At 42.2% G+C, this 19,287-nt stretch overlaps 2 protein-coding genes across 4 annotated transcripts; both read left to right on the top strand.

The window, feature by feature from the left end:
* Positions 1-395: 395 nt before the first annotated feature.
* On the top strand, positions 396-17,887 carry LOC128089135 (pantetheinase-like). 2 transcript variants are annotated; one of them, XM_052700254.1, is made up of 9 exons: positions 396-449; positions 1,769-1,786; positions 12,383-12,601; positions 12,705-12,835; positions 13,735-13,927; positions 14,594-14,885; positions 16,101-16,474; positions 16,636-16,806; positions 17,379-17,887. In XM_052700254.1, the coding sequence occupies exons 3-9, from the start codon at positions 12,392-12,394 to the stop codon at positions 17,496-17,498; spliced, it is 1,491 nt and encodes a 496-aa protein (XP_052556214.1). In that variant the 5' UTR covers positions 396-449; positions 1,769-1,786; positions 12,383-12,391; the 3' UTR covers positions 17,499-17,887. The 2 variants fall into 2 exon arrangements, with proteins under 2 accessions (XP_052556214.1, XP_052556223.1); XM_052700263.1 differs by lacking the exon at positions 396-449 and having other exon boundaries at positions 1,675-1,786.
* Positions 1,776-10,311, top strand: LOC128089126 (pantetheinase-like). Of its 2 annotated transcripts, XM_052700241.1 has the most exons (8): positions 1,784-2,005; positions 2,109-2,239; positions 3,513-3,705; positions 5,146-5,440; positions 6,226-6,599; positions 8,191-8,361; positions 8,611-8,756; positions 10,169-10,311. In XM_052700241.1, the coding sequence occupies exons 1-7, from the start codon at positions 1,796-1,798 to the stop codon at positions 8,737-8,739; spliced, it is 1,503 nt and encodes a 500-aa protein (XP_052556201.1). In that variant the 5' UTR covers positions 1,784-1,795; the 3' UTR covers positions 8,740-8,756; positions 10,169-10,311. The 2 variants fall into 2 exon arrangements, with proteins under 2 accessions (XP_052556192.1, XP_052556201.1); XM_052700232.1 differs by having other exon boundaries at positions 1,776-2,005; positions 8,611-10,311.
* Positions 17,888-19,287: the final 1,400 nt, after the last annotated feature.

The following is a 19,287-nucleotide window of genomic DNA, read 5'->3' as shown; positions in this document are numbered from 1 at the left end:
CGTAAAATGCTTTGCGTTTGAATAAAATGATGTGGTAAAAGTAAGATTTTACTTTGTAGCTGTATTAAATAGTAACCGTGTGCAATTGATATAGTGGAGGTGGAAAACACACTGCTTGTTATGAAAAGGTACAGCGTCTCAGCATGTGTATCTCTGCCACAGGACGTGGTATCCTGTTTCAGAGCCGCACCACAACTATGTGCAGTGGTTAACATAGGAGGGGCTACTGAGCTCACTCAGCCTGTTCCTGCCGCTCTGCAGTGATTTCCTGGTTGAAGGAATATTCGTTCTTGCAAGTTTTTTTCACAGAACAATTAACTTTTCAAATGAAGAGTCATTTTCCAAGCAGTTTCTCTTAGTTCAAGAAAAGGAGCAGGACTGTGTTGTGAAGGCAGACTGTCTCTACAGCTGAACTGATTTGGCACCAAATTGTGTTCTCTCTCTTAAAGGTAAGTAATCATGTAAATTCTCTCCTCATGTAGTAGCAGGAATTGGGGAAAGGGGGAGAACAGAGGTGTGAAAAATAGAGGGAATTCCAGTATAACCATCTTCTTGCACTGCTTGTGGCCATTTATAGCCTGAACTGCTGTAGTTTTACAGGATTTGACTCGGTACATTTTATGTTGTTTATTTTCTTAACCTGATTATTTCCTTCTTCCTGGGTGAGCTCCCAGTTCTGCCGGCAGTTGACGGTGGTGCCAGCTGGCACAGCACCAGACACTCAGCCTTCCTGCAGAAACCTCATCCTGGCAGGGTGACTTCAGCCTTGCAGGCCAGTGCGCACCCTGCTAGGGTGGTCATCTGTGTGGGTTGAATGTTTTCTTGGCTCTTGCTAAACAGGGGAGCATTTTCCACTTCCTCCTTAGACTTAGGGCTAATTGTGGCTATTGTGACACAATCTGTATTTCCTTTTATAACAACAACGAAAAAGCCTTCCGAACTACATTACTTTGCTTATCACTAAAATCTCTGTTGCTACCCTTCAGGGGCTTATATTCAAAGTTCCTGAATGAGCATGTTGTATCTGACATTGTACCGGGAGAAGTATGTAGTGATGAACGTCAGCAGATGTGCATTGATGTTCCTAATGCTTGAAAGCACTTGTTCACTGTCTCTCTGTGGTGCTTGCATTCACCCAGAGCATTTCTGTCTTTCCTGAGATGCCTCTGCAATGGTGGCAGGCACCTTGTTCTGCTTTCCACTCAGCAAACCTTTCTGTTAAGTAATCATTTCCAAATGAAAATGCTGCAACTATTAGAATGTAAAAAAAATGTTATGCGGAAAGACATTTGAACTGAAGTTAAAAATTAAAAAGGAAGCACTCTGATCAATAAACAGAATGTTGTTGGAGGTAGGAAGGGTGAATTGTGGAACACGTGTGCTGCAGGGCCTGGTGATCTGTGCAGGCTTCTGTGTATAAGGCTTAAGCCAATGTAAATGGCAGAAGTGCATTGTAATCAGTGACAGAAACAATGCAAGAGAAAATTTGGATGCCTTTTTCTAGTCATATGCTTAATAACTTACTTAAACTTTGGCATTATTACACTTGGCTCTACCCACTGTTTTGTGACTGCCTGTGTCCTCTGCCAGCTTTTATTCTGAGTTGCAACATCCTCACCTTATGAAGTTGAACTTTACTGTATATCACCAGAGACGCTTGATTCCAAGGTACTGCTTTAACAGGCCAGCACTTCTTCCCTCCCATGTTAAACTTTGACCTCTTTTATTTTCTGTGTATGTTCCCTCTTCATTTCTCTGTGACTCAGAGTATTCAAGAAACTGCAAGGCAGCAGCCATGGCCCCTTCCCAGATCCTGGTGTGTGCTGCAGTGCTTGCCCTGGCAGTCCTGCAGGCCCTGGCCTTGGACACCTTCATTGCAGCCGTGTATGAGCACGCCGTCATCCTGCCACGCACCATTCACAAGGTTTCTCCCGATGATGCTTTGGCCCTGATGAACAGAAACATGGATGTTCTGGAAGGAGCTATCAAGGAAGCAGCGCAGCAGGTATGAAATGGATTGTTAGTGTTGTTAATTGGTGTTTTCTGTTCCCTCTGACTGTCCCAGGGGTGCCTTGATGGTGCCTTCTTAATGGAGCCTGTTGTGCCAGGGTGCCCGCATCATTGTGACTCCCGAGGATGGCATTTATGGCTGGGTTTTCACGAGGGACACCATTTACCCCTACCTGGAGGATATTCCTGATCCAGAGGTGAACTGGATTCCCTGCACTGATCCCACAAGGTGATTCTTTCTGTGGTGTTTGTGTGGTTTCAAACTGGTGGACTTGTGGAGTCATGAGCTCCCAACAAATGTCTGAGCACAACTAATGCATTTTACATCAGGGTACATTTCTATTTCATATTTTAGTATGATCTGAAGTTTTATTGCATCATAAAATTGACAAGAGAAAAAAAGATACTTTTTGAAATAGGTACCTTAAAGAGAAATTCCGACCACATACAGAATTCAGGTTGCTGAATGTGGCAAAAATATATGGGTTTTGTTGCATTTGGAAAAGATTTGATGCTACAGTAGGCTAATTCTCATCCTGGTTTTATTATTTTCATGCTGTCTTGAGTTGAACTGTTTGGAAATCTGTAGTACTAGGCTTTTATTTGTTTTGTCTATTTGTTTATTGTTGGTTTGGGTTTTTACAAATGTTATGACCATATAGGAGCCCGCATACAGTTTTTGTGAAAAGCCAAAAGCTTTCTGAAAAGCTTGTGACAGAGGTGATGAGATCACTGGTCAAAGTACGAATCTGTGAGTGATACAAACCCAGAATGTTTTAGTCTCTTTTTTTCCACAGCTGCGATAAGACAAGGTCCTGATTGATAGATCTTTTGTGCTGTAGAACATGATCTTTCCTTGTTCCACCAGGGACATGGTTATGTGTAGGTGAGCACTGCACTTCAGAACCATCCAGTGTGAGCTAAGTGCTCAGCTGTAGAACTACAGACGTGGTCTGACTCTTGCACCACAGTGTTCTGCACCTACCCAAAGAGGAGGTGCTAAGACCATAATACGACCTCGGTGAGGACGTTCCTCAGTGGTTAAAAGAGGAATATTTGCATTGAGTGATGTGTGCTGAGAGAAGTGCAGGATGTGCAGCTTCTTGCTGGGACATAAACAACTGAAATATAAGGAGTCTTTTTCAATGACTGTGGTGTTGGGTGATGGCAACAAGTCTAAGCACATCTTTACTCCAGTTCTTTACACAGTTAAGTTTTGTGAAGGTGATTTGTATCTCTTCATTGTCTTAAGTCAGGATTTTCATTACCAGCCTTGCTGGACTGTAGTGCCTGCCATCACAGTCTTTCAGTGCCCTATTCCTCTGTGCTATCTATGTATCTGGCATGACAATCCTCCTGTACAGCCACCCTTTATGTTTGCCTGTCCTGCCATGACAGCTGGGACAGAGGTGCTGCCTTTGTGCCCTCAGTGCTCCTATGATGGACACCACTGGCACTATGTATTTTCTTAAGTATTTTTTTTCTGGTCTGAAACGTGTTAGATTTGGTCGAGCACCAGTGCAGGAACGACTCAGCTGCATGGCCAGGAACAACTCCATCTATGTAGTTGCAAATATCGGGGACAAGAAGCCATGTAATTCCAGTGATCCCAAGTGCCCGAGTGACGGTCGCTACCAGTACAACACTGACGTTGTCTTTGACTCAGAAGGGAAACTGGTGGCTCGTTACCACAAGGTAAGAAGTGGCCTGCCAAACCTTCCAAAATGTCTCTATTTGACAAAGCAGTTTAATGCCAGTAATTGTCCCATGACACAGACTTATCTCCTATGAATTTTTGCTTTTAACTCAATAGAATCTTTCTGCTGCTGTGAAGTGTTGACACTGTTTGTATTTGCTGTCCTGTTTCTAAAAACAGACTAGAATGAAAACTGAGTGATTGCATAGTTCCCATGTTAGTTGATTCACTGCGTCAGTTTGTTAACTGCTATTTAGTGAAAACCCTGCTGCTTGAACAGCTCTAGTTTTCAGTGCCAGCTTTTCACCAGATTACTCCTTCATTTCCAGCATTTTAAAATGTTCATTTGCATGCCATCTTATGTGCACAGTCTGATTTAAGGAAAAAAAGCCCTTTCCTATTATTTTTTTTGACGTGATGTTTAAGCACATTTTCAGCACAGTTTTTGTATAACTGGAATTATAAACCTGTGCTGAATGTAAAACGAGAGACTACCCTGAATCATGTGCACCTCATGAAAGCATATGTTTTCAGTTCCATGTACTTTCTTATGAGGTTCTTCTAAGTTGTTTGGGGGCAGGGTGCCAGATATCATGCTGCTGTGGCTAGACTGAAGTCAGTTGTTTACTTAATATTCTTTGAACCCAGTACATCAACTAATTCTTTGCAGGCAATGCCAAGATACTTGCTTATGAGCATACTGGGTCAGAGAGACACTGCCAATACTGAGGCTGAACCCTGTGTGCCAGCTAGGCATAGTTCAGGAGCTAAGTGCCAAGTTCAGTAAATTTGAACTCACTTTCTGGCTCGTTTACCTGTGTTCATTCTCTAAGTTGCTTGTATATTAAAGGGCTCCCTTATTTAAGAGGAACCCAAAGGACGAATGAAAATGTTGCAGAGCTGAAAGGGTCATACACTTGGATTCTTCTGTCAGTTGAGATCATACACCTCTTCACTGTCACCACAGCCTCTATCTTCTCTGTTTTTTGCTGTGCCTGTCTTGTGCTTCCTCTTGATACTGCTGTGCTTCCTGTTCATACATGCATCTCCACATCGAGATCACCAACCCACCAGTTGCTCTGAGATTCTCTTCTATTATTATTTCTCTGAAGCGTGTCTTTGGATTCAGCAGTATTTAAAACGTAGGTGAAGAGGGTGAAGAGATTATTTTTATGGGAGCTCGTGGGTGGCTGACACGTACAGAGTAGCAGATAGCCAGATTTTTTTCTAGTTAGGTGCCAAGGCAATATATATTTCCCCATATCCATCTTTGGGGCACTATGGTGATCGTTGTATTCCAGCTTGACTTCCTACATGTGAAGCATTCTATCATTGATTAAAAACTTTCTCTGGTCATTCTGAACAGTTTTGCAAAATGACTCCAAGTTTCTGCATCAGGTACCTTTAACTGGTTTCTCTTACTATTCTTTCCCTTGCAGTATAATCTGTTTATGTCAGAAGCAAATCATTTTAATTACCCAAAAGAGCCAGAAGTCATCACCTTTGAGACTCCCTTTGGGAAGTTTGGCATTTTCACTTGCTTTGACATCCTTTTCCGGGAGCCCGCCGTGGTGCTGGTGAGCGAGCTACAGGTGGACACAGTGCTTTTCCCAACAGCCTGGATGAATGTCTTGCCCTTCCTGACTGCTGTGGAGTTTCACTCTGCATGGGCTATGGGCATGGGAGTCAACTTCCTAGCTTCCAATACTCACAACACCATCATGTCTATGACAGGTAATTAATTTTAATTCCTTTGAAAAATCTTTTTAATTATGAATCTTAATTCCCTGTTCTGCAAAGAACATAATGCAAAGGAATATTATGTGTTTATTTGGAAGGATTTAGTCTCTGAATTTTAAACTTTGTAAACTCTTTCCCTTCCGCTCCATATAAGACCCAACCAAACTTGTGATGCTTTCTTTTCTTTTCCTTAGCTTCCTGGGAGTTCTCTTTCTTTCTTTGTTTCCAAACAAATTGTGAAGTACTACCACTTCTACCTGAGTTCCTCAGTGATTAGCATTACAGATTTTCTTTGATTTTTCTCCATCACTTAGGACTCGTCAGATGTGAATTTTCCATGTATGGAGGAGTCTTCATCTGGTATAAACTGGGCTGGACAGATGCTATCCCTTTTGGTGCTCATCAGAATGGGCTTATGATATTGGTCTATATGGTGTTTTGAGTGGTTTCACTCAGTGGTTAATCTTTTTACATCAACTTGCCAAGAATGAAGGAATGTTCAGGTGACTCTGCTGCATGCAGAAGAGAACTGAGGGGTGCTAAATGCAGTATCATAAGGTGACACTCTGCCTTTCAGCTACATCAGACAGACCCCATGCAGTGAAACAAATGCTACCTTTTTCCAAAGTCTGATCTCTGACTACTGAGTGGCTAATGGTTACATTTAGCGAGAATTCTGTAACGTTTATACAATACTGGACAAACTAGCAATGAAAATAATTGAAAGAGCAATATGAAATGTTTGAACTATTTTAGATTAAAAATTCCACTCTCCACAGGGAGCGGTATTTATGCACCAGATGGAGCCAGAGCATATTACTACAATATGAAAACTGAGGATGGGCATCTCCTCATTGCTGAACTGGATTCACACCCTCGCCTTTCTACTGCCTTCCCTCCTGCTGTCAGCTGGAGCTCATATGCTTCAAATGTAGGAAGCTGCTTACCAGATGAAAATGATTTCAGCGGACTTATCTTTCATGATCGGTTCACTTTCACTGAGCTCTCTAAGCCTGAGGGGAATGTCACCGTTTGCCAGAAAGACCTCCGCTGCCACTTGAGCTACAAGATGGCAGAGAAACAAGAAGATGAAGTTTACGTGCTGGGTGCTTTCGATGGGCTTCATGTTGTTGAAGGACAGTACTATCTGCAGGTAATAATTCTTTGAGGCATCACTAGTCCTATTTCACTTTTCTTCATAGTGTCCATAAACATCGATTAGCTTTAAGGTGGAGAACTAACTGTAAGGACAAAAGGAAAGCATTAACCTTTCTTACTTTACTTTCTGTGCTGCAGCTGCTAATACAAAACTGTGACAAAGGATGCTGACTTCACTACATGGTCATATATTACAGAATCATGGAATGGTTGAGATTGAAAGGTACCTCTGAAGGTCACCTGGTCTTAGCCCCCTGCTCAAGCATGGCTGTTTGGAGGAGGTTGCCCAGGAGCATATCATAGAACCATAGGATCATCGAATATCTCAAGCTGGAAGGGGCCCACCAGGAATCACTGAGTCCAACTCCTGGCTCCACACAGAACCACCCAAAATTCAAACTCAATGGCTGAGAGCATTTTCCAAATGCTGCTTGAACTCTGGCAGCTTGGGGCCATCACCAGTGCCCTGGGGAGCCTGTGCCAGTACTCAACTGCTCTCTAAGTGAAGAACTTTTTCTCAGCCTGACCCTCCCCTGACTCAGCTTCATAATATCCCCTCGAGTTCTACCATTGTCACCAGAGAGCAGAGATCAGTGCCTGTCTCTCCTCTCCCTTTGTTGAGGAAGCTGTTGGCTACCACAAATTCTCATTTTCCTCTTCTCTTATTTGAAGATGTCCAGCTGGTTTTGAAGATCTCTAAAGAGGTGTAGACTCCACAACCTCCTTGGGCATCCTGTTCCAGTACTCCATCACCTGTACAGTAAAGAAGTTCTTATTGATGTTCTGATGCAACCTCTTATGTTCTAGCTTGTACCCATTGCCTCTTTTCCTGGCACTGGACACCACTGAAGAGGCTTAATCCATATTCTTTGCACTTTCTTTTATTTATAGACATTGATGAGATTTCCCTTGAGCTTCCTCTTGTCCAGGATGACCAATTCCAGTTCTCTCAGCCTTTCATCATAGGAGGGTTCCTTCAGTCCTTTCATCATCTTGATGACCCTACATTGAATTCTTCACAGCACATCTAGGTCTCCTGCACTGGTGGGCCCAAAAGTAGACATGTGATTCAATGCGATTCTCCAGTATTCAACAGAAGCTGGATGGAGAATATCTAATTCAGAATTCCCATGGACTACAAGCCCTCCTACTGAAGTATCATTAGCAACACGTACACCTACCATTAATGTGTGCAGTTGCACAGTGTACCTTTGAGGAGGAGGGCTTTGTTTCATTTGTACAAAATTTCCATTCACAAACTTGTTAAGTGTTATTAAGACTTGTGAGAAGGGAATATTTAAACAAGAGAATTGGAAGCTGGAAGAATTGGTGGAAGTCCCACTGGTCTGCAGGGACAAAGTAAGGTGCTCTGGCAGTGCTTACATCAGAAACTGAGGTTATTTCTAACTATTAAAGTGCAAGTCTGGTATACCTTTCAATTAGGTCAAGGGGTGAATGAATAAGCTATGGGAAGAGATTCTGTGACAGTCATCTACTCCAATGCATACCAGGTTTAATGACACAAGGCTTTCATAACTGAGTGTTTCCCTTTTGCTCAATATGTTTCCTTTTTGCCTTCCTGACAGATATGCACGCTGCTCAAATGTAAGAGCACGGACCTGAGCACGTGTGGGGAGCCAGTGGAAACTGCACAGACCAAATTTGCCATGTTCTCTCTGAGTGGCACGTTTGGCACTAACTACGTCTTTCCAGAAGTCTTGTACAGCGGTGTGCAGCTGGCCCCTGGGGAATTTGAGGTAATGGCACACTTTGGAGCTGATTCATGCTAGATTCTCTGTGGACTAATAATGGCATAAACTATGTCACAACAAAGTGAACTCTTGTAGTGATAATCAAACATATTTAATACCATTTAATGAAGTCAGTAGTTGATGTAAGTGGTATGGTCTGATGAACCTTCTTGTTTTGTGACATCTTTCTGAGCTCTTCAGCTGTTCATATTAGTATTTCTCTAACTATATTCTTCTGTTACTTTTTCCAATCAGGTATTGAAGGATGGGCGTTTGATAAGTAAGACCGCACCAACAAAGCCAGTTGTCACTGTGACGCTTTTTGGACGGTGGTATGAAAAGGATTCTCTGAAACAAGATGCACAACCGACTGCCTCCCTGTGATGTTACCATAACTGAAGGTGTACACTAACAATCCCATGTCTAAATGAGCTGCATTATTCTCTACCAAAATAATCATGATTATGTTTCTAGTGATAGGATCAGGAGGAATGGCTTCAAGCTACGGCAGGGGAGATTCAGGCTGGACATGAGGAAGTATTACTTTTCAGAAAGGGTGGTCAGGCACTGGAACGGACTGCCCAGGGAGGTAGTGGAGTCACCGACCCTGGGGGTGTTCAAGGAAAGGCTGGATGTTGTGTTGAGGGACGTGGTTTAGTAGGAGCTATTGGGAATAGGTGAACGGCTGGACTGGATGATCTTTTAGGTCTTTTCCAACCTTGGTGATTCTATGATTCTTCCTGTTGCACAAACTTTTTAATGCGTTCCAATTAATAAAAATGCAGTGACTTTATTGATACCATTTACTGAGAACTATTTCTATATTACAATATTAGTAGTCTTTTATTAATACAAATTAGCAGTTGTATTTCCCTCTGTTTTCTGTATTTTGAATTTTCTAGCCCTCAGAAAACCTATATTTTTGGCCAGAGGATAAATTCTTCTTAAAATAGCTTTGCAAATTTTATAATTGCAAATTATTTTGAGACCAATAGATAAAGCAGTAAGAAATATGATAAATGGCAGCTTTATACAAAAAAAAAGCTCAATAATTCTATTTCTCTGGTGTGCAATTACTAATGCTGACTTATACAGGTCTTTTTTTTTAATCACAGTTACACGTGATTTTTTTCTCCTATTTGTGCTGTTTTGGTTTTGTTGTTTTTTATGTTGTCAACACACATTGTTGGCACATTGCAGCACAGGACAGTGCATTGTGAAGACAGAGCAGGAATTTCAGTCAACATGTTAACTCTGAACCAAAGCCTGATGCCTCTTTTTGTACACAGCTGCCTTTGAATGATCACTTCTCTGAAATCTCTGTTGAATAACTTGAGACTGAAATCTCGGTATATTCTGCTTGCTAGCTCTGAACAAGAGTTTGTTAAGGGCTGCTGATTGTACCATATGCAGTGCTGGAGATGTCTGTAGCCACTAATGAGGTCACCAAGTGCGCAGTTTCATGTAACAGCTTCTTCCTCCCCTCTTCTCGATTTCTTTCCGGTCATGTAATGCTGGAGTATGTGAAACAAGCCTTCTTTGCTGCTTCATGAAATTGCTGGGTGGTGCTGCCCTGCAAATTCATTTACTGCTGGGACTGGGAGATCAGCTACTCCATGAGAAGGGTCTGTTTATGTCTTTGCTTCTTCTTCCTTAGTGACCTGTGCCTTGCTGCTGCTGCAGGACCCTAGTAACCTTCCTTCAGTGTATCTCTCTGTCTCTCTTTGTGCATCTCTCCCTATGGCTATGTCTTTTAAAAGGGGTCAGACGCCCCTGCTAGTCCCAAAACCTCTTTCTTTTTTCCTCAAACTAGGCACCATTCCCAGTTCTTCGGTTATGGAGATGGTGAGAAGTCAGAAATGCAAATACTATCCAGACTCCAACACTGATTATCATTGATGAGTGCTGTGTGAACCCTTACGCTTTTAAATGCAAATAAATATTCACATATGACATAATAGTGTGGATGTGCTTATCAGAAACCATCTTCCCAGCACCACCCCTGCAACGCATCCTCTGACTCATGGAATCTCAGCATCCGTGCTGCTGGAGCCACCCTCTATAAAAATCTTGTTCACTTTTAGAGTCAGAGGTTGCCTGACTGCAGACAGATCTCAATCTGGCAAGGGATTATTCAGCCTCATCCGCTTCCCAGGTGGATAAATAATGCATACTCTGTTTTTGTCCCCTGGAAACCTGGGTCACATTTGCAGCTCTCTGCCGGGGAAGGGCCTGGATTTAAAGGATGCAATGGTGTGCCAGGAGGTTTCATCTTGCAGTGCAACAGGAATCCAGGACTGTGGGGCAAGGCTGGAAGGCAGTTCCTTCAGGGCTGCTCTCTGCTGATACAAGTCCATTAGCTAAGACACAGGCAAGTGCCTTGTATTCTGGATTTGATTCTAGGCTGTTGCTGTCTGGCTAAATACATTTCTATGTCAAATACTTTCTGACAGAAGACTGGAATAAACCATTAAATTCTTTTTGTTCATGCATAGCAATTACAATCATGAAATATGTTGCTGTGCCAAGTGAGGCAGGCCTACAGAATGAAATCCTCTGCAAATCTACCCATTCATATGCATACCAACTCACTATTGTAGACATCTTCATGCATAAACTGTTCTTCCAGGTCAGTGTACCAAAACAATTGTTTTGATTTCTATTGATTTCAATTTCTATGCCTGACAGCTAATTCAGAAACAAAGGAGGTAAGAAACCACAGCACAAGAAACCACAGATACAAGGGACTTATGTGCACGTGTAACTTAATCTTCAAGATTTCCTACGGGATGGTCTGTAGATCTCACCATAGCAGGGTGCAACAGGCAAAATGTAGAAGTTACAGCACCCAGGTGTGACTCTTCTCTAGCAGAGATCTCTTTTCTAGGGAAGAAAGATCCTCAGAGCTCAGTCACTAAGCAGTGTGCAGGCCTGCCCAGGCTGGCATCCCTGCTGCAAGGTGGGCCCTGAGCCGGGAGCAGCTGGGCTGTGCTCAGATGGCAGCACTGATGGCCTGCGGCCATGCCTGCACCCAGCAGGAATGTGTCCAGGAATGTGTCAGTTCCGGGCTCTGCTGTCATTTCCCAAACTCCTGCAATCTGGGTTTGCTTTGAATGCCATGCTTGAATAGTTCATTCATCTGACAGGCAATGCGTTTGTTCAGCTGCAGCACAGCCGGCAGGATTGCTCAATGCTCACAGCTCTCTAGCCTTTGATGTCCTGAGAGTTTCAGGAAACGGCGTCGGCTTCCTAGAACTTGGGGAATTCCAGATTTCTGCAGGACCTTCCTTATTAAAGTTCCTGTCTTTCCTTACCCCTGTCCTCTTGGGTGACTTCGGGTTTCAGGTATGGGGCTTTTGAGGGCTCACGTCTCTGCTGTGGTTTTGGTACTGCCTGCTCCTAATGCCTGGCCAGCTACATTGCAGCTGCCTACAAGCACAACGTGCACTTGTCAGAGGACAGAGAAATGCCTGCTTCTTTTGATGAGACCTTGTTGCTGGGCAAAAATAAGAGTTCTGAGTGGAACTGCACAGTGAAAAGGAAGATACTGTCAGGGTGGCGAGTCTATTCCTTGATGTCTTGCTGAGCTGTCTGTATGAATAGCAAGATTACTTTCCTTCCTCAGAGACATACCTCATGTTGGAACATCAGAATTTTTATGAAGCATTTGGAGCTACAGTAGAAATGTGCCTTTCCAAAATATTCTGCAAAACATTGCTCTTCGTGAGGAATAAAAATTGTTTTGTATGATCAGTTTGAAATTGCTCATTGTGCAAAAACGTGCTTTTAATAAAATAGCAAAAATAAAAAATTCTATGTTAATTTATTTTCACAGAACAAGTGAATGTTTTAGCTCTAAGCAGAAAGGTGAGAACAATTTAAGGGTTAGTTTGTATTGCAGTGTGTACAGATTGTACTTCCCCATCTTATGCAATAGGAGCTTACTTCCAAAACAAGCTTGTTACAATCTTTACTCCTCCTCCTTCTATTTGCTTTATATTCCTATGCCCACACTAGTAGCAACAAGGCAGCAGCCATGCTCCCTTCCCAGATCCTGGTGTGTGCTGCAGTGCTTGCCCTGGCAGTCCTGCAGGCCCTGGCCTTGGACACCTTCATTGCAGCCGTGTATGAGCACGCCGTCATCCTGCCACGCACCATTCACAAGGTTTCTCCCGATGATGCTTTGGCCCTGATGAACAGAAACATGGATGTTCTGGAAGGAGCTATCAAGGAAGCAGCGCAGCAGGTATGAAATGGATTGTTAGTGTTGTTAATTGGTGTTTTCTGTTCCCTCTGACTGTCCCAGGGGTGCCTTGATGGTGCCTTCTTAATGGAGCCTGTTGTGCCAGGGTGCCCGCATCATTGTGACTCCCGAGGATGGCATTTATGGCTGGGTTTTCACGAGGGACACCATTTACCCCTACCTGGAGGATATTCCTGATCCAGAGGTGAACTGGATTCCCTGCACTGATCCCACAAGGTGATTCTTTCTGTGGTGTTTGTGTGGTTTCAAACTGGTGCCACATGGAGTCATGAGTTGCTCCTAATAATTGTCAGAGAAATGCTGATTTTTAAAATCTCGCAAAAATCGAGGTACTGTATAAATGTAATGCATCAGAAAGAGCCCTTATGTAAATGGTAGTTGGAACATGTAAGGTAAAAAGCATTTGAGTCTGCCTTAATTTTGAAAATTAAAAAAAGGAAGAAAATGAGGAAATTTTGGCAGCATCGTTATTTTAAGAACATGCGAAAAGCTTATCAATTCAGAGTGCTTGAGAAAATCTTCTGTTACTTCTCTTACTGTAAGCTAGTAAATTATCATGGCTTCAGCAGAGATGAAACAAGATGATTCAGAACTCAGCTCACGTGTCTGGGGTGATTTCTAAATCAAATTGCATAAAATATTTCTCTAGATCTGAAATAACTGCCTTTTTGAGATCTAACTGCTTGCACAGTCTGCTGTGGCGTACTGGGCTACTGTGAATGTCTGTCTTACAAAGGTGGAGCTGGAAAGACACAGAAGGGACCAGGGTTATCTCTAAGCCAAGCTTTTGTGTTCTTCTATTCTGGGAGTTTATTAAGGGAGATTTCAAGAGTCAAAAGGTCTGTAAAAGTTGTGACCACTCTTTCCCAATGACTTACAGCCTTAAACAGAGTGAAGAGTCTTAAAAAAAGGTCTTTTGAAGTTGAGAATTAGATTTCCCTAAAAATTAATGTTTGTTTTAAGTTTCTATCTGTATACTGGCTTATTCTCTCATTTGGTTTCTAAAATTATCCATAGCTTTGTATGTCCACAACTAGGTATCTTTATGGTCCCTTCCAACCCAAGCCATTCTCTGATTTTATAATTGTTTTTCCTTTTTGTCAAAAATCTCTTAGATTTGGTCGAGCACCAGTGCAGGAACGACTCAGCTGCATGGCCAGGAACAACTCCATCTATGTAGTTGCAAATATCGGGGACAAGAAGCCATGTAATTCCAGTGATCCCAAGTGCCCGAGTGACGGTCGCTACCAGTACAACACTGACGTTGTCTTTGACTCAGAAGGGAAACTGGTGGCTCGTTACCACAAGGTAAAGAAAAGCTTTGTCATCACACTGTAACTAACTGTCAAAATACTTTTAATCTCTAGGGCACAAATTTCAGAAGGTTTATAGAATAATTTTACATTATTATAGAATGACAGTCAGCACCAGGACAATCCAATGGAGGGCTCCTGCAGCTAGAGGAAAGAGTAGACAAGCACTTGGCAATATTTAAGAGCTATTCTCATGAACACTGTGGCTGCAGAAGGCATGCTATCAAACAGCTCAAGGCTGCATTAGCGATAGCAAACTAGAATGAAGCTGTGGTGTATTCAGTCATCATCTCATTCAGTTAGATAGTCTTTGGCATAGTTTTGAACAGGTCAGACTTTTCCCAAGTGATGTCTTGGCAGCAGGTAGCAGAAAGCCCTGGCTTGAAACTGTTGCCAGTAAGCAGCAGGAACAAGTCCGTCCTTTCTCAGTAGACCTCTGGGATGAGGATTTTACTTACTTTTGCTCCCTATCTTCACTGAGCCTTTTCAGGAGATCTCCAATGACTATGAAGGAGATGTCCAATGACATTTGAGTCAGGATGCCCACCTTGACCTGAAGGAATCTCAACTGTCAGTTTTGCTTTAATCTCAGACACTAAAGTGGCATTCTGTAATCTTGCCTTATTTTTATTTCCTAATATGTCTTTTTCTTTGCCTGCAGTACAACCTGTTTAGACAAGAAACTCAGTTTAATTACCCAAAAGAGCCAGAGTTCATCACCTTTGAGACTCCCTTTGGGAAGTTTGGCATTTTCACTTGCTTTGACATCCTTTTCCGGGAGCCCGCCGTGGTGCTGGTGAGCGAGCTACAGGTGGACACAGTGCTTTTCCCAACAGCCTGGATGAATGTCTTGCCCTTTCTGACTGCTGTGGAGTTTCACTCTGCATGGGCTATGGGCATGGGAGTCAATTTACTGTCAGCAAATACTCACAACACCATCATGTCTATGACAGGTGAGTTGCTTTTTGTAAGGAGGAATTGTCTTCTTCTACAGGATTCAGAACTGGGAAAAAATTAAAAATCATGAAGTCTCTGGAAACTAGTACGTCAAGAAGAGTAAAAATATTCTTTGTGTTGTATTGGATGGATGGCACAAACATTCAGCTAAATATTCACCCTCTTTCTTAGAAGCAGAATTTTTCTGTTTAGAACTTACTCAAAAATCAGATGGAGAAAAAAGTATTTTAAACAGAGCTAAAAACGAAAAAGGATTTCTGCTTTGTGTTGAATAAAAAAAATCAGGTTTTTGTTGCTGCTCAAGAATTAGAAATGGTATGTTTTGGCTTGAGCTGAACAGATAGCTACTGCGATTTTTTTTCTGTAAGCTGACAAAACATTTCCATAGTTGCCATTATCTGTAACTATTCTCCAAAGCAGAAATGAAAGCCACAAAGGAACATTTTTGTCTGTCCTAAGTGCACTGAATTTTATCCACAGCTTTAGGTTTCCTTCTTTGAAAAGTAATTATGCCCCGGGACACCTTCTTTGGCAAATATGTTTCTTGCAGAGCACTAATTTATATAAAAATTAATAGCTTTATAATAGTTTTAATAAAGTTTTTTTCTTCTTAAAAAGCATGACCTTGTGTGAAATTGCCTTTGGAGGCTCATATTCAAGATCCGGTGAAGCACAAAAAGGTGCTTCTCTGAATTTTAGGTCATTTTTTTTACACTGTAAAGTGTACTTTAGCGACTCTCTGCTTTAAAATTCTTTCACAATTCTGGTTAATATATTGACTGAAGACTACTTCATGTGGTATGGGAACTGCTGAGTCACGGCCTGAACCTGTGATTGATCACCTAAGGCAAGCAATGAGTCAGCCACAGGAGCACAGGTGAAGGCAATTCACCTGTGCTGCTGGAAGGGGTGGAGCCTGGCTCCATCTCTCCTAGACCCATTTAAGAGCTGACTACCAGTGGAGAAGGATCTTGTCTGGAGATCCACTCTCCTGGAGTTTTGTAAGTGAGCCCAAGATATGGGCTCCACCTATTTCTATCTATTCTCTTTTTGTAATCTGCTTTGCCAAACATTCTTGTTTATTTCGTAATTGTAACATCTTAATATTCATTGATTACACTCATGTTTACACACAGCGCGCTCATGAGGCACCCGTGGTGGTTCACCCATCAGATGGCGGTGACCCTGGGTTCCGTGTATGTTGTTTGCAGGCAGCGGGCTGTTCACACCCCACGGGCCGGCCATGTACTACTACAACAGCAAGACAAAGGAGGGACGTCTCCTGGTAGCAGAGCTGAGCGCACGACCTCGTCTTTCTCCTAACTATCCTGCTGCAGTCAACTGGAGCTCATATGCTACAAGTGTCAAAAACTATTCAGGAGAAAATAAGACCTTTTCAGGAGCTGTCCGGCGGGATATATTCACTTTCAGTGAACTTACGCACAAAGCTGGAAATCACACAGTCTGTCAAAAAGACCTCTGCTGTCATTTGACCTATAGGATGTCAAATAAAAGTAAAGATGAAGTTTATGTACTGGGCGCATTTGATGGGCTTCATGGCTCTGTCATAAAATACCACTGGCAGGTAATTTGTTCAGCAAGGATTAGTGTAACTATATGCCAAAATGAATGAAAAATTCCAAAACATTCATTTGTTTCTGCATTAGAAGTTTTCTTGCTATTAAACACAGCTCCTGAGTATGAAAGCTTACTGTATTTTACTTTTCTGTGTCCTCTTCCCCACAGATATGCACCCTGCTCAAGTGTAAGAGCACAGACCTGAGCACGTGTGGGCAGCCAGCAGAGACTGCACAGACTAAGTTTGCCATGTTCTCCCTCAGTGGCACATTCGGCACTAACTACGTCTTTCCAGAAGTCTTGTACAGTGGTGTGCAGTTGGCCCCCGGGGAATTTGAGGTAATGGCACACTCTGGAGCTGTTTGTAGATATTCATAGTCTACACAGAACAGTGATGAGAATTTGACCTGTAGAAAGTAACTAAGCAAAGCAACATTTGGCTATTAGACTTCACTTCTCTTTACTTTCACCTGAAAATGATTTAGTGGGCTACAATTTAAAACAAGCAAACAAAAAAATTGCTGCCCTGGTCAGGTATATAACCTGCATCACTACGTATGAATAACTAACGAGAACATACAAAACAGTTACTGCCCTTCTCACATTCTGAAGAGATGGAGAAATGATCTTTATTACAAAAATGGAGCTGGAGGGAGTTCTAAAGACTTTCTGGAAATGTGGAAGGGCAATTGCAGCATGACATTTTGATTGTCTGAGCTCTATTCCAGTGCCTGAAGTGCAAGAGTATTTCCGTGTGCAAGATAGAAGATTCACATTCTTTTAATTCTTGTGATTGTCTTTAAAAAGTACTGCATCAAGTTATTTGGTCTCAGAGACTTATCCTCTCTGTATCATGAAGTAGTGTTACTCTGTTATTGGATATTAGTATCATCCTTTCTCTATTCAACTAGGTACTGTCTGATGGACGTCTGCAAAGTAAGAATGGCACATCAAAACCACTCTTAACAGTGACGCTTTTTGGGAGGTGTTATGAAAAGGACCTGCCTCATCCCCTGCGAAGCTTCCTGTGATGTAACTCCCTAAATGTTAATCAGTCAGCATAGGCAGGATGAGAATTTCCCACACTGATCCATAAGCTTCTCATGATTTGTAACAGTTATCCTGTATCATTCATATCCTTCAATCTTATTCTTCTGCTTAGTAGCCGGGGCAGATGAGTTTATTTAGAAGATCAGTGGTCACTCTATTGTGGACCTAAATCAACAGTACACTACTGTACTAGTGCTTGAGCCAGTGCATTTGTTATACTCTGTCATATGAAAACTCTGATTAGAAATTATTATATTTTTCAAAAATATAACATAGGTTGCTAGAATAATCCTAGTCATAAGACTGATGCTAAGATGTGTGGAATATGAAGTTGGCCACTTTTCTGCCAAACGAATCTTCCCCAAAGAAATTTATCTGTCCCTTCTGGCTCTTCCTGTTTTTGAGACTGGAGGAGCACTAAATGTCTGCGTCTCTCAACTTTATGTGCCATTCACCAAGGCCTTCCTAATATTAAGTGGGACTCAGCCATTCTGACCAAGCTACTGTACGATGAAACAAAAAACAGATTTGAAATGGTTTTAGGTGCAATCTCCATGCAGTTTTTCATGATCCACACAGACAGCGAGTCTGCTCCATAAAGAACCTTCAATTCTACGGTCCTGCACTGCTTTGCATGTGTGGCATACAAATGCTAGGTCCAATGCATTTCAGATCACACTTACCTTATAAGTAGTACATCAAAACATTCCTCTGGATATTTGGAAAATTTCTTCAAAACTGTGAAAATGTAGGAAATGGCAATGTTTTAACCATACACGTTGTGTAAGAAATGTGCATTATCTGGGACTTCTAGTGATGGCACATGAAACTTGGTAGCCCTGGGCTGGCTTGTATCTACCATGTTTTGCAGCAAACAGGCCTTGTTTGATTAGTGTGATCCCTGCTTTAACATTAATCCCACAGTCTTTTACATGTATTGTTCTTCACATCCCTGGCATGCAGCATGCACCGTGTTTAGCGTCCATTTGCCCTAAATATGGCACATAAACACTCCATGGCTTCCCACCTCAAGCTCACCAACATTCATTATCCAAAATTTTTTTTAACCATATGAGTCCTGTTTTCTTTGTGCTGTTGCTTCTCAGTATCCAGGTTTGGAGACTTCTTTGAGGCTTTGTTTCATCCTGGAAAGAAAACAACTGAGCTTATAACCAGAGGAGGGGCCATGCAATATGGGAGCAGTTATTCAAACATGCAGGACCTCAAGGTTGTGCTTTCCAGCAGCTCGTCCAGCACCTCACCCTTTTCTTGCCTGACTTGTGGTTGTAACCTGGAACAGCCATCAAACAAATCTTAGTCAAGAGAGAGTCAACCGGAGTCAACTGTCAGGCTCGTATAATGAAAAGAAGAGCAGCCAAGAGCAGCATGTGAATGTAATTTGAGTTTTGCTTTTCTTTCCACAGTCAAATCTCTTGATTAAAGCCTGTTTTTTTCAGTGGTTGGTATCAATAGGATTACTTTTTCTTTTCCCATCCTTCCCCTTCCACACACACAAAGGAAGAATCTGGGGTCATTTTAGGGATTATCAGTGTCATTCTCAAAAGAGAAGTCACTTTACTGGTTGCTGGTTCTCTAAATCCTGAGAATTTTGTGCACTCCAAATGGACACGGAATTGATAAAAATCTTTCTAAAGCTGGAGAGGAATACAGACAGGATTGAACAAACGGTAGACATTCAGCTTATTATTTATTACCAGGCTTATCTTTCTCACGGCAGGTTTGTCTAGACCCTGTGGAAAGTAAAGTGCC

Source organism: Tympanuchus pallidicinctus, unplaced genomic scaffold, assembly GCF_026119805.1.
Source record: "Tympanuchus pallidicinctus isolate F22 unplaced genomic scaffold, pur_lepc_1.0 scaffold1, whole genome shotgun sequence".
In the NCBI taxonomy this organism is placed as follows: domain Eukaryota; kingdom Metazoa; phylum Chordata; class Aves; order Galliformes; family Phasianidae; genus Tympanuchus; species Tympanuchus pallidicinctus.
The sequence above is the reverse complement of the archived record's forward strand: the minus strand, read 5'-3'. Positions and strand labels throughout refer to the sequence as shown.

Excerpts from the sequence above, each read along its gene's own strand:
- LOC128089135 (XM_052700254.1), top strand. The coding sequence starts at position 12,392 with ATGCTCCCTTCCCAGATCCTGGTGTGTGCTGCAGTGCTTGCCCTGGCA. Across the intron at positions 12,602-12,704 it reads TCAAGGAAGCAGCGCAGCAG|GGTGCCCGCATCATTGTGAC; the intron begins GTATGAAATGGA and ends CTGTTGTGCCAG. Across the intron at positions 12,836-13,734 it reads CCCTGCACTGATCCCACAAG|ATTTGGTCGAGCACCAGTGC; the intron begins GTGATTCTTTCT and ends AAAATCTCTTAG.
- LOC128089126 (XM_052700232.1), top strand. The coding sequence starts at position 1,796 with ATGGCCCCTTCCCAGATCCTGGTGTGTGCTGCAGTGCTTGCCCTGGCA. Across the intron at positions 2,006-2,108 it reads TCAAGGAAGCAGCGCAGCAG|GGTGCCCGCATCATTGTGAC; the intron begins GTATGAAATGGA and ends CTGTTGTGCCAG. Across the intron at positions 5,441-6,225 it reads CACCATCATGTCTATGACAG|GGAGCGGTATTTATGCACCA; the intron begins GTAATTAATTTT and ends CACTCTCCACAG.